This window comes from Wasmannia auropunctata, unplaced genomic scaffold (assembly GCF_000956235.1).
Source record: "Wasmannia auropunctata unplaced genomic scaffold, wasmannia.A_1.0 LD333505.1, whole genome shotgun sequence".
NCBI lineage: Eukaryota > Metazoa > Arthropoda > Insecta > Hymenoptera > Formicidae > Wasmannia > Wasmannia auropunctata.
Window position 1 is genome coordinate 268740 of NW_012029385.1, and position 15840 is coordinate 284579.

The 15840-nt window shown below is 31.9% G+C and overlaps 1 protein-coding gene across 2 annotated transcripts in view; it reads left to right on the plus strand.

The window, feature by feature from the left end:
* LOC105459865 (complexin) overlaps positions 1–15840 on the plus strand; it is a 114832-nt gene that overhangs the window by 94210 nt on the left and 4782 nt on the right. For both annotated transcript variants that reach the window (XM_011706201.1, XM_011706202.1), the window contains one exon: positions 10572–10735. In XM_011706201.1, the coding sequence (XP_011704503.1) occupies positions 10572–10735 (164 nt within the window). The remainder of the gene's footprint in view (positions 1–10571; positions 10736–15840) is intronic.

Below are 15840 nucleotides of genomic sequence, written 5' to 3' on the forward strand. Positions count from 1 at the left end.
TGAGCCATAAATAACACGTTGACAAAACAGGCTGATGTTCTTCCCCCCTTTTTCCGTCGACGAGAGTAACACGCGTGCACATTGGCAACGCCTGCGTTGTAAATTATTGCGCTTCTGGAGTTGAGATCGAAGAAGCTATATCCCTCCTTCTGTCTCTTTTCCTTCGACAAATACGGTCAATAAGAAAAATGACAGATATTAATACAACGCAGATTTTCATTATGAGTTTACATTTTAATTTTTCATTCAAAAAGCTAGATTTGACTTAAATAAATATGTATGTAAATATTTTTAAATAATCGTGATTGATATAGGCCTAAAGTTTAAAATAAATTTAATAATTCTGTATAAAAAACCTTTTCGTCGCTATAAGAAAAAACATGTTTATTGTGCGATAGTCTTCTAAAAATCCTCTAGCTTTTATGGATGAAAAGACAAATCATTTTTTATGTTACTAATAATTTCGCCGATATTAGATCAAAATGGAACTGTCTATAAAACTTGCTAAGATGTGCTGAACAATAAAAAGATTCTGAAATAATGTTATTGTCTAATGTATCATGATTAACTTTAAATATAAATTCAGAAGAGATTTGTATTAGAAGGACAATGCAGAAGATTGTTATGAAAAATTCTAGCTACGGGAACATATAATGATTGCAACCTATATTAAAATTTTAAATAGTGCAACGATGCGACATATAAAAATTGCTGAAGTGTCTTCATTCTCCTCTTTTCGCTTATTCGACAAAGTCATTCTCATGTAGTCAGCAACCCGTCGCAATAATGGAGGCCATCTACCACAATGAACAACGAGTGGCAAAGTAAAACGGCCACATATGCAAATATCTATTTGCATGCAATCGTATTTGATCTGACAATTATATTCATATGAAAGAAAACATATTTAAATTTAAATACAACAAATGCATTTTATAAATACGCGCATATTTGTTTAAATGAATAAATAAATTTTACGATTACGCATTTATTTTAACGATGTTTTCGCTATTACAGTAATTATGTTTTCCGGAAGTTACGCTTTTAAAATAAATGTCCTTTTCTAATTTAAGATTTTTTTTCTTTTATTTTCATTTTTCAAAAAATGTTGGATATTTCGGTCTTCTACGAGTTATCTAATTTTTGACGTTACAATAATTTTTATTATAATCAAATTCTTTATCATTAAGTACATCATTTTCTATAACTTATCATAACGATATTATATATGTTCACGATGTACCTCGATAAGACAAAGGTTAAGCAGTACGCGATAACCGCACAGAAGCTGGTAGCCATTGAAATTCTCTTCTCCTTTCGCCTCTCGAGACAATTGCAATCGGCTCACGAAGCGTATCGCAGGTTGAAGCAGGCTGTCGTGTGACTCGACAATCTCACGAAGTAACTTCAGACATACGGCGTGAACCTACTGCGATTTAACCACGAGAGAAATTACCTCGCTATTGTATAATCTGAAGCGAGCTCGTATCGTACGAATCAATGCAGCTGCCAAAGGAATAATCAATAGGACTAATTCCGTGCTTCGAATACAAGATACATTAAACTGCAATGTTTCTCAAAGAAGCAAAGATCAGAATTGGATAATTGAAAATCAAAACAAATTGTATAAGATTTAAGACAGAAGTACATACAACAATAGTGAAACAATAGTATTTTGCATAATACCAAAAAATTAATAATAAATTAATTAAAAGCGTTTTAATCGCTTTATTTAGAATTATTATTAATCTAAAGAAAATAAAATATAATTCTTAACAATCACAGCAATTACATAGAAAATTATAAAAAAAAACAATTATATATTTTTATTTTGTATCTGACTTGCACTGATCTTTAGTTTTTTTTTAACTGTATATTAAACACAAAAATTATCAGAAAAAAATTATATTTATAATAAACGAATAATGATCATTAAATTGAAAGTACAAAGTCATTCTCGTTATATCTAATTCTCATCAAATATTTTAAGTGAAAAAATGATTAGATCTCTCTTTATAATCATTTAAACGCGTCCCCTTTAACATTTACTTAAGCGTATACGACCACGATCATTAATCTTAACACCCACGATAAATCTCTTACCAAGCGGAGAAATTCCACGTCAATACCGTAGCAAAATTCTCTACGCCAATAAATTGTGGGGAAAAAATTGTGACGAAGGAAAAACTGAAATCACTAGTGAGGAATTTCGGACGAAGAAAGAGAGAGAGAGACAGAGAGAGAGAGAGAGAGAGAGAGAGAGAGAGAGAGAGAGAGAGAGGAGAAAGACGAAAAGGGAGAGAGAAAATATCTCCGGGTGATGTTGGAAAGATTTACATACCGCACGAGACCGGAACAATCAACTTCTAACACGAGAACCCTCGCTCTTCTTCGCGACATTTCCACCACGGAGGAAACGTTGATACGACCATCCCCCAAGCCATACCGGAAATGAACAACCAAGTATTCCAACCCGAAAATCGATTTTTGAGAACTCGTACTTACGGTTCGTCAAATGACAAGACAAAAAGTTTAGTTTCTTTTTTAAAAATATTTCCTTACGAGGGAGAGTTATGACTGATAATTTGTTCTAAAATGCCTGCATCAATCACAAATTTTGAACATTAAAAGTTTCTATTATTTTGAGAATCCTATATAGAATGATAGCTGAATTTTTTATCATGTTTGAAAATGTAGATTCTTAAATCGAGAGATGTATATACATTATTTAATCTTACTTGATTTAATTTTAACTCATAATAATCAGTTGTAATTCAGATTGCATTCAATGATCAAATCAAAATGCAACAACCATGTTAAACGATCGATGTACACGATTGAACTTGAAGCCGCATCAATAGGAGCAAATTCTGGAGATGCGGTTAATTACGTCGAAGTGGCTTAATCAAGACTACTTGACCTAAGCTCAAGGTAACCAGATGCTAGTTATGCTTGGTAGCGCGAGCAAACGTGTCAATGAATGCGAATGTATTAGATTACGCCATTCGATCAGTTGTGGACGGGATAATCGCATTCGTACTTGGTACTGCTGTTATGACTAATAGACCCGCGTGTGTGAATATGCGAGTTACGTAAATATCGCGATGCTAAATGCTATATCTTGTACGAAACGTTAGTAGCAATAAACGAGACTATATGTATAATATTCTTTATATTATTCTAATAAAGTGTGCAAATTAATTGCACAATTCTCTTTTTCGAAAACAGTTTTCTTCTGAATTCAACTGCAAATAATGCTATCAATATTCAAAAGCATAGCTTCAATAACAATTTTGCATGTTATTTTTTGTAAAACTGGTAAATAGTTTCATTATTTTTGCTTCCTTATAAATCACACTTTTCTGCGTTATTTTTATTTATACGGAAAATTAGTAGAGAATATAACAATTATGATAAATATAAAAAATGAAAGAAATTATTTATTAGACATGCTATTAAATAAAATCATTAGACGAAAATACTTTAATAGTGTCTTTATTTAATAAAGTAATGTTGAAGAAAGAAAAATGCAACGCATGTAAAAAAAATTATAAACAAAAGTAAACATTTTATAATATTTTATATAAAAAGATCTCATCAAGTTTAAAAACATTTGAACCATTTTATTGCATTATCTTTGGATATTTTACGATCAAAACGTATCGAGGTTTTTTGGTAATATAATCCAATTCTTCCCTCTCTAAAACGGCAACTTTTCACCCTTCTCGAGGGGGACAATGTGAACGTGCGCCAATATAATCGTGCGAGTGGGCACAGATCCGAGTTCAGGCAGATTTACATGCAAATCGGATCTCGCAGGAGGTAAAATCTGGAACTAGGTTTTTTGAGAGTGCGGTCGATTTCGCGAGTTATTTCGATACGTCAGGATTGATACTGTTCTGTTCCTCCCTCTCTTCCTTTCCCTTTTTTCTTGCTTCTCTCTCTATCTTTCTTTCTCCCCCTCCTTTTCTCCCTTTCTCTATATTTTAATGTACATACAATCAACAAAGAATATAAATGAATCCAAAAAAGGACAGTAAAATGTTGTAAATTATAGGTTGATCCATTATAAGCATGGATAAATCATTGAAATGTATTTGTGCTTATGCATAGAGTGTCTTTTGTTGGATAATAATAAAAATATATGTGAAAATCGTGCTGAAGAATTAATAGCATTTTTCGTTTAATACTTTATTCACAATATTCAATTATTTTAAAGTTTCTCAAAAAAGAGTACGTTGTTACTGTCGGAATCAGCATGTTTTTACTGTTAAAAGCATTCCTGGAATTTTTCAATTAAAATCCTAGCCAGAACGTCGATTTAAAACTTTTCTTAACACAGCAGGTATTTGTATAACTTAGTAACAAGACGGTCTTCGTGTAAATTCTTTTCTTTCCTATAAATACCTTTTGATGTTTCCAGTCATTTTCTTGTTAAGAACTTTTTAACGAAAAATTTAACATATTGATCTCATTCTTTTTCAAAATTTGATTTGACATTTTCGACGCAGTGAAAAAATGTTATATACACAAATAATTACTATACACATTGTTTACGCACTATTGAAACAAAATGTACGTATAGAACGCAATGGAGAGATAAAAGATTAATTGTGTACTTTATCGCACTTAATGTTACAGAGTTAATAGAAAAAATATGTTTACGAACACGTAACTGTCGGACCACGTATTTCAATTTGGCATTCTTGCATTTTTAAAAAGCGCAACAGTGCATTTATAAAGCTTTATTACGCAGCCAAAGGAGAGTAGCTAGTTACAAAGCTCGATAAAAACGTTAAACCTATATGGATTGGTACCAGAGAATTGCAGTTCTCTACCTTGCACATGCATTACTTGCACGCTAGGCAAAATATCCTTGAGCCGAAGGCGCATATAGAAAAGAGAGATGCTATCGTAACGTGCTACAAACCGCACGTATACCAAACCTGAACTCGCACGAAAGAAGATAACAAACGAGGATACTTACATGTAGTTGTGAACGTGCACAGTGCACCATGTTATCGTAACATTATATATTCATGTTAAAAAAATATACTTTACTTCATGTTACAAAGTCAAGATTAAAAGACAAAATTAGTATTCTATTATAATATCTCAACATAGATATTTTATTAATTTAGTTACATAACTGGAAATTATAAATAGAAAAAATACGAGACTATTATATAGATACTATTATAAATAATATAATTAATTATGTCATAATTAATTATATTATCATATAGATTATCTAAAAAGGATTATTCTAGATTATATTGATTCGTAAAATTATATTAATTTTACTTTATATTGTATTAGATAATAATTATCTCTGATTTAAAAAAAGATGAGATCGTACATTATGATACAGTTCAATTAAAAGTTAATATCGAGTGCACGAACGTGAAATAATAAATCTGACACATTGAATTGCGACTATCCCGCGCATGTCAATTTGATCATTAACTATATACATATACATATACATATGCATATATATATATATATATATATATATATATATATATATATATGGAATATAGAATTTCTTCCAGTTCATCCTCGTAAGCATTCACATGCAAACGGATAATCCGTCCATTTCAGATAGTTGTGCAATTTTTTTTTTACCTAACCAAGTGGTGAAACAGCCAATACGATCGTCCAACGAGAAACGAGGTGACCGTTTCGATACGGGGCGACTCGTTTGAAATCTCGCAGTAAATTCGTTTCTCCAACATCTGCGCGGCGGTGATTGGACGGCGGATTGTTCGATAAAACGGCGATCGGCGTTAGCATCCAACTAGGGTGGGCGAATGAAACCGAGAGAGGGTGGCAAAAGGCTGACTTTCTCTTTCGCGGTTTGTTCGCGCTGAAATAGAGCGGTTTTGTTCTTATAAAGGCTAGTTAAAATGCAGATTCTATCAGTCACTCCGCATGAAGACATACTTCGCGTGCATCGTGACTAACGCGTGTGCGGCTTTTATATAAAATTGTCTTCAAAGGAAATAGAATTTTAACAAAAATTGGGGAGTATCAACAAAAAAATGATGTCGATAGAGTTGCCATAGTTTTCTTTGATCATCAATTATGCTGACTTGGCATAGGAATGTAATAAAGAATATATAATATATTTGATATAGCTGATAAACGCAAGATTCGTTATTATATAGTTGATGGATATTGATAAAAGATGTTCTATTAGTATATTTCGCGAAAAATTTATTATACTAATCACTGAACAAAAATATTTGGCGAATACAATAAAAAGAGCTTTATTGATATGCGCGCGGCGAATAAAATTTCGTAATGTCTGATGAATAAAACAGGAAGCTATATTTCTGACAAGTTATAATCTATACGGCGCCGCATCTGCTTATCGACTTCGCAGCTGCTCACCATTTCCCATGGATGTCCCGTCTAAACGCGGCGCATTTGTTTATCGCTCACGAACGACATTTTAATTTCCCAACCCATTTGTAATAGAGGTCGTTACGAATTTGTGCTGCGAGATGCAGATTCAATTAGATACCAATGACAATGCCGAGCGGAATGTTCGTGACACTGGGTCGCAGGTGTTTCAAACGACCGGCCTCTGTGTTCGGAAATGGTATTTACTACTAGCGATTGGTTGGAATTCACTTGGACGCGCGTTATATCGGACGCGTTTCAAACATAGCCATAGTATTCTTATTATTGATTATTGTGACCTTTCCTTACAAGAATATTAATCACGATAATGAATATTTTCTAAACTAACTGAACTGTAGATTACGGTGATTTAAAGGAAAACCACGTATGTTGGCGAGATCACTGTTTTTTTTTACGTTACGAGCTTCAAAAACGAGAGAAAAAGCAGCTTGCTCACCACCGTCACGACACACTAGACGATTTTACTCGTAGATCCTGGCACTAAAAAGGACTTTAGTTTTTCGAGCAACTACATAAAAACCATTTTATTTCAAATACGTGCGAGCTGTTTCTCACTCGTATTTGTTTGATATTTAAATGTATGTGAAAATACTATTTTTTATACAAAAATTTACAAGATTTCTCCGCACCATTTTTAACTTTACCTATACATATTTGTAAAAACACACTCTCGCACATCGTTTTTGATACTGCGATTTTTTCTGTCGCATGCACTAGTTTTTGTGCGTGAACTTACGAACAATAGTGGATATAGATAGTCGTTACTGTTTATAGTCCTTTAATATGGCGCTCGTAACTGGGGTGCCAGTCCCGGAGGTATACACGGAAGTGTCGTCACACTTGTTATTTCCCACCGGAAACACGGCCTGCGCGTGTATATAGCTGTATAACGTTGTCATACTATTAATCCTTTTAGGATTAAGGTTCGCGATATATGTATCCGCATACGTAGTCTGACAACTAAGTTGTATGAAACTTATTTATATTCAAATACAGATCACCCCCCCTCCCGTTCAAATAAGTGTTATCTTTTTTAAAATATGATTCTTTTTTGTATATTTATTTCGATGAGGATTTTAATGAAGGGCTCCTGGCACTCTCTACTTGAATACCTGTCAGAATTTTGATTGAAATGTTTTTTAATTCACACAAACATTATTAAGAATTAATAGCACAATTTGTTTCGAAAATATATTTTTAATTTTTAGAGAGAGACACTTTCTTGAAAAATTTATTAACAAAACACTTGTATACAATATACTGGTTCTTTATTTATTGAGAATAAAATTTAATCTTCTTGATATTGTGGATACTGTGAAGAGATCATTCAGTTAATATGTAATTACTTTAAGTGTGTTATTAACATTATTGGAACAGAACTAAATGAGATGTCGAAAAATAAAAAAATAAATTTTTCATTTACTACATTGTCAATGCTGTCAGATTTGGAGAAAAATATCATATTTCAAATAAATATTGCAAGAAAAGCATGATAGTTTTATTCAATTTATATAATCATTTGTTGATTAAATCTGTTAATGTCAGTTGAAGACAGATCCTATTGAAAGAAAGTTTAGTATGTAATAGCTACTAAATGTACCAATTTTGTTTAGTAATTAGTATTGATGCAATGTTAGTAAATATTATCAAACATATAATAATATCAACCAATCGTTTGATAATAATTATTAAATATTTTTAATATTTACAAAAGTAAAATTGGCGTTTAGTTAATTCTAGTTATGTTAATCGAACATTTACGTGAAACTATTTCACCAAAGCTTAAGTAACTATCGTCTAGACTTATTATTATTAGCAGACTTCTTTCTCAGTACAGAAATTGAACCTAAATATAATTTAAGGTAGTTCTAATACGACATAAGTATTATAGATAAAATATTAGTATAATATTTAAAAACAAATGTTAATTTTGTACAATACTAATTATCATATCGCATATTTGGTTTGTATTGTATCTGTCCCTATTTACGAAAAAAATATGTTTACAAACTAGCATATTATATATTTCAAAATTTATAAATTGTCAAAATAGTGGGATGCATTGAAACATTAAAGAAAAACACTGAATCGTGAAAAAAATCCGTCCGTTATGATAAAATGGTTTGCACATCACTTCTGGCTAGCGACGTCATGAAATTCTCTGGATAACCACTGGAGAATTTCATTTTGTCAAATAAAACTTGTCCGTGGACAGTTTTGCCGGACATAGAAGTGAGTAAGGGAAAACCGCAGGAATTCCGTTATTAATCTTTTTCAGAGACGCGGAATGCGTTTTTTAAATCGTGCTGGGCGTAATTTTCAAATATGCTGTGCATTTCCGCGATAGCGTATTCTCAGCTTAGCGGAAATTCCGCTAAATAAAATTCAAACTTAACACCTTCCGTTCTTTTCGATCCGTCTTCTTTGTTAATTCGTTATAAGTTAAACGTTTGCTCAACTTTATTAATTATATTAAATAAAATTTTAAAAGAGAAAAAAATACATCGAGACAAATTTTCCATTTGTAGTTGCAACAACACGCATTACAAATTGATAGCAATGTTGAAACATGTCGCGTTGCAAAATTGGTCGCGAATGGTTACGAATTCATGTTTCCTAAGAGTGCGCAGCTAATATTTTCATTCGACTTTCAAACTTATCTTCTGAAAAACTTGAACGGATAAACTTGCTTTTCGAAACTCTTCGATGAACCGCGTGAAACTTTCTGATACTCGGACTCGTTTTTCGATGCGATTAGATCCGTCGGAAATGTAACTCCTTCGAAAGAGCAAAACTCCTTCGAGAGTCTCGAGATTTCAAAAATGATCTGGCTACTTCTTTAATCATAGTTTTTGCATTGAAATTGAGAATATTAATCAGTTATCACTTCATTCCAATTTTAAATAATAAAATCTATATACATATATCGATGTCATTTTTCTTTTTTTATTTTTTTTTATTGTATAATTCTCTTAAGATAATTTTTAAACCTTTCAATATATTTTCAATATATTATATTATTTGATTTACACATTTCGATTATTTTGTTTTGTATAGTTTTAATTTCTTTCTTTTCATTCCATTTTTTATAAATAGTATTTCTTAATATACGTGTATTACATAAATAGATTTGACGGTTTTAAAATAAAATAAATCAATGCCTTTGTATTGAAAGGAAGGAAAATCTCTCTTACAAGAAAAAGCAATCAACTCTTCTAAGGTATTTTGCATAAAATATGTAAATCAAATATTATTCTGTTGATATATATATTTTACTATGAAAATCTATAATCCTTTAATTAATACTATATATATAACCGACATCGAAAGTTGATTATTATTATTATTGCAATATTATGCTGTCAGTAATTATTCCAATTGTGTGTTTTGGGACAGAGACATTGCTCAAAGCATACCGCGAATTTGCTTATTATCTTGCTACTCTTCAAAGCTCAAGTTTTAGTCGACGATGAACGAAAGGGCAACGAAAATTGAAACAGAAAGATAAATCGGACTTCAAAGTATCTTTTCAACTCGCGGAAAGCAGCTCAAATACGATGAGCAGGATAGAAGTAGAAGGAGAAAATAGTGAATTGGCGCCGAGATAGAAGTAGTATTAATTTCCTCGAAGCACGAAGATTCCGCCACATCTACCCGCGTCTCCTCCAAAATCTTATTCTTTTCTTTGTCTGCTTCGTAACGCCTACAATAACGCAGCCAGTTTCGTTAGACTCGAAAGAGGCCGGAACTGTCTTTTATTAAATTCTAAACATTCACGGAAAAAGTAAATTCTCGATTCTTAGGGAATTAAACATAAATACTGAATTACTTGCAGTCTGAGACAATTAAATTCGCAAACATCTTCCTCGGTTAACGTTAAAAGATAACTAAGTTAAAAATGTGATAAAAAATAAGATTAATCTGTATTAAAAATATTAAATATAATATTTGCAAAAATGTCGCGACAAATTATTTAGTATCTCAAATTTTTTAAACTTTTGTTTAATTTTTTGTAACTATAAAAATATTAATCTTTCAAACTTATCACAGTGCTGTTAACACTGATCTATTACTAACAATTTGATATATTTTGAGAAAAAGACATATATCTATATATAAATATTATCTCTTTATTTTTTTAGGTGCGGTAGGCGGCGAAGGAGGTGACGAGGATGACAAGGAGAAGGAAGAGGAGGCCGAAAGAGAGAGGCAGGAGGCTATTAGGGAAGCCGAAGAGCGAAGAAAGGAGAAACATCGCAAAATGGAAGAAGAACGAGAGAAGATGCGGCAAGAGATCAGAGATAAGGTCAGCAATGACTATTTTGCTATAACGTTTTCAGTTTGAAATTCTCGCATGGTTTGGAAATGAAATTTGATTTTCGTACACTCATCATCTTTCAATTCAATTGAATCTCTGGTCATCATTAAGTATACTTCGCGTATTGTAGAATTTAATATTATTTACATATTAAACTGCTATTGCTCAATTTTGTCATTTAAATTATTTTATATTTTTTTATTTCATAAAAATATAACGTTATAAAAAAATAGTATTATTCACTATATTAATATTATCTTTATTGATTATTAATTAAAGGAATGCCATAATTCTAGGACATCAGGATAAATTTACTTGTAAATGTCTTTATTAATATAAAATTGTTATTTAAAGATCGCAGAACTGCCACATATCAAAAGCTGCTTGTTGTTTGTAGTTTTTGTCATTAAAACGCATTATTTGAAGATATTGTGAATCATATTTTTCAGTTGATTACAAGTGGATTTTGTTCGTGACTATAAATATCAGAGTACGAGTTTGAATATCGTCACGTGTTTCTCCCGCGTTTTCCACAAGAGTCCTCGATTTCATCTGGGTCATGTCAACGCCGTTGACTCCGTCCTGACAGGACAATACATCAGGATTGATAATGGCGCGATCCAACGTGCGTTTTACATCTCTTTCGTTCTCTCTCCTCTCTCTCTCTCTCTCTATCTCTCTGTCTGTTCCTCTTTTTATCCACACATTTATTTCCCGCCAAACCGCTGAATGCGTTGGAAGTTTTTTGTGAGATCCCGTCGTATATTGTTCTACCCCGTTTGATCAATGCTTCGACGGATTCTATTTTCTATGTGATTCAACCTGATTGCTTTGTCCTCTAAAAAATGTCAAGTGAGAGACCGAATTAGCTTTTACGAAATCTCAAGAGTTAATATCGATTCCCCTCTCGCGCGTCATTAATTCTCATATTAATGTAGGATATAAAAATAAATGAATATGTATAAACGTTATAGCACTGTTGGTGAAGGGTTTTTAAATGTATTTCTTACAGTAAAATAACGAAATAACGTTGCATTTCTATTTTCGTACCCAGAGTCTATAGTTTATTACGAGATAGAAATTTGATAATTTAAATTTTCCTTCACCGATATTTGCCCAATTGGGTTAGTGGCGTTGGATTTTGCGTGACGTTAATTGGAGTGGAAACGCGATTATCTCGTATGTAAACAGAAAATGATATCGTTGAAGGGACCAAACGCGTAATTCGACGTTGTGGGACGCAGTTTGATCTGTGTATGTGGCACACCAACCGCACTGTTGCAATGTGCTGTAATTCCACATGCGGAAGTGGTCGCCGAGTGGTTGAATGTTGTAACCATTATCATGGCAGATTTGCAACTGTGGAGATTCAAATATATATAGGTGTACATATATATATATATATATATATGTGTGTGTGTTTGTTTGTGTGTGTGGAGGATGTCTTAGACTAACTAAATCGGTAGATTAGTAATAAGCACATATGCTTTAACAAAATTAAATTTAACGATTCGAGAATCGTTTAATCTAATCGAAGATTTAAACGAAGTATTAAAAAACATTTAGATAAAGAAATGCGTAAAAAATTAAGGATTTAAAAATTAAGGGTAAAAAAATATAAATATCTAGAAACACACATCTATAGAAATTGATAATCTTATGAATTTAAGTATTTCGAAATATTAAAACTCAATTGAGTGAAAAATTAAACTTGGACAAAAGATAATCTTAAAGAACTTATGAAATGATAAAACAGTACTAAAGAGACTAGTTAGAATTGGACAAATGTAATAACGAATAAACGAATTTCAGCGGCTTCATTACTCTGCGAAATCTAGATTAAAAAACGTCTTTCAACGCGATGGCGTTTCAAGATTCGTTTAGTCCTCCGCGGTTTTATTCGTAAAGCAAGAAGATCTCGACGAAATATAATTAACACTAATGGTTGCTTCATCATAGACGAAAGAACTACCTTCAAATCCTTTCCATCTCGGTAGAAACATGATTCTTCGAAAATGAGCGGAAAAGATTGAGACGCGAGAGCCGCGATCTCTCATGAGAATAGAGCATCCACTATCCCGTGTAGTAGTGGAAGAGGCTTTGGCATGGTAATCGCATTGGGTCAAGTCAAATCCGATTTCCTATCTTGACTAATGAACGAAGTGGGACTTTGTTATAGTAAAGTCCTTGCGCAATTTGAAAATATTCTTTTTATTACTTTATTTGCAAATTAGTCTCGAGGATTTGTCGCGGAAGAAGCAGCACAATACATATATATGTATTATTTTAAGCTAAACATACAATATCTAAAAAATATATATTATACATAATATTTTATCTTTTTTATATTAAATTTCGACCAATATATTATTTCATTTATTATGCTATATTAGTGTAAATATTACTTCGTAACATTTATCATCACATCAAAACTATATGCAAGCTAGATCTGTTAATATTTATAGAATGCATTTATATTTGTTTCGCGATATGTGCGATTGCCTTACATTTTTTATTACTGTTGGCAAAAAAATATATTTGGGAGATTTTCGAGAGACACAAAATAGTTTTGAATTTACAAACATACACACAGAATAAACGAATCCGAAAAAAACATATTAAAGACTGAATCTTTCTCACATCAAAAATAATGTTTTTTTCTAAAACTGAAACATAATGCTAAATAAATAGAAAGAAAGAGTGAAAATAGAGAAAGAGAGAAAGAACGAAATTTCCAAAGTTTTGCTTATCGATCTAATATTGTTCGCGTTTTACATTACTCCGAGAAAATATTATATTACATACTTTATTCTTTCTGCTTCTTCTATCGGCCTTCTGTTCTTAGTCCTCAAGGATAATTCCTCGAAGACAAAATATCGTTAAAGGAACGACATTATTGAACATTGTTATAATCAGTTTCTATCAATATCATCGTCTTTATCGCAATACTTTTATTTTTATTTTGTTATGTATCTCATCATCGAATGATTATCCTATTGTTCGTTAGCCATACACTGCTTCTTCTTCATTTTCCTCTTTTGTACTTCTTTCTTTTAATAAGTACCGAGTGGAAGTATTGAGTATTGAATAGAAGAAATGATGAAAAATGACTCAAATTATTTACAACCATTTGAGAAAAAGTTTTAATTTATTAATTCCAATTGAAACATTCGAAAAGTTGAAAGAGTTTCTTGAACAACACAAACACTGCTAAAATAAATGTATATACACAGGAGAAATCTACTTTAAAGAAGTATTAATTTATACAAAAGTTGAAATTCCAATTAAAATAAATTTTGCTTTATTAATTTTGTGAACGTATTTGTCAGATCATAGTAAGATCATAATTGAACAGATTGACGATATATACGAAGATACCTATAAATCGATATATGAGAATAGTTTATTGTCGACCTAGCCTCAATAAAATTTTCAACGCAACCAACGTAAAGCAATCTTTGGCGTCTATGTCTAGCCTTGCGTTGGTATTTTCAGTCAATCGAAACGATCGCAAATTACATAGAATCAGGCACAATCGATTGGCAGTAGCATTCAGCATAGCATAGGCCTTCAACGATTGCGTTAAATAATTTATACGTCACATGCTAAACCAATGCGAGGAATAGTGCTGTAACTTTGAGGAGAGTTAAATTCATCGAGATATTGTATCTATCGATATCGAGATAAAAAACTAACAAGGCTGAGAATTATATGTGTAGAAGTTACTTAAGTAAAATAGGGCAGCCGTCGTTATAAGTGGCAAGTTCGGCATTAACCGTTATATTATAATTAAGGGTGATTGATCGTTTTTCTGTTAAACACGCGTATCCTATAAGTAAATGTCGAAGATAATATTCGAAAAAGGAAGAGGAAGCATCAAATGTGACAACGGAGGTGAGAAAAAAAGAGGCGACGATGAAGTGAACTAGGAAGAGAGAAGATTGAACTTAACTGGGGTCAAATTGACTCTAGTAGGGAGTCCCTGCATTCAATATGGCGACTTCCTAATAGAGTCAGGCTGACTCCTTTTAAGACGTTCACCAGATGAGGAACTGTCTTGCGAAAGCACCTGAGAATGTGTACTTTATAAACGAAATAAGGTTATTTAATTTACAAAGTATCAGCTAATTTAATGATACCGATGGCAGTGTCGCGAGCGATGTTGTATGTACCGATTTATAGAAAACAGCGCTGCATTAGCTGCATCGCTGATTGATTGAATAATTGATTGAATTTGTCATATAATACAAAATATCAATTTATTTTAGAAATACTTAATACTTATTTTAAATTTATATATTGTTTGTATAATTAGGAATTGTATTGTGTGAACATTTTCTTTATAGGATTACTTGATAATTAAATTTATATTCGCGAATGAAAAAGTGTAATTAGAATGTATGTAGATTAGTATTGTGTGTGTGTGTGTGTGTAGATTTTCACAAGAAAAGGAGCAATACGATACATCGTCTTTTGAAACCTACTATAACTCTGAATCCCGACAGAGATCTCAGATTCCAATTTTCCCGCGGTAATATGGCACCGTATCAGATCTTCTGTCTATTTTTAGCACCAACAAAATTTATGATGCATATAGGGAGTATCGAATACCATAATCTCTTCTTCCAATCTTTCCTTTCGTTTCTACAAACTAATAATGCTAGTTATAGGTCTAATGATAATAATAAATGATGAAAGAGGGAGAAAAGAAAGAGAAAATTATAGATATGTTAATATTGTTTATCAAATCTTTTGGAAATATTGGCAAAATATCAAATTTTTCAAAATTCGTTAAAATATCATAATATTATTTGTTTAATATACATAATTCGTTTCACTAAAATTATCTATTTAATATAGTTTGTCTTGTTTATAATAATTAATAAATGGCGAGAAAATGAATAATTTCATGAATAGTTACATAAGAATGCAGAGCATACGAAACGAGGGCATGAAAGGACGCAGGCCTCAAAAACGCCGCAGTGCGACTCACTCTGCGGGCTTCATGGAGGCAACACACTGTACTAATATCATTAGAATAAGCGAATGGCGCAAAACTTCAAGCAGTTGTTTATTCATTAATTGCTATCAAA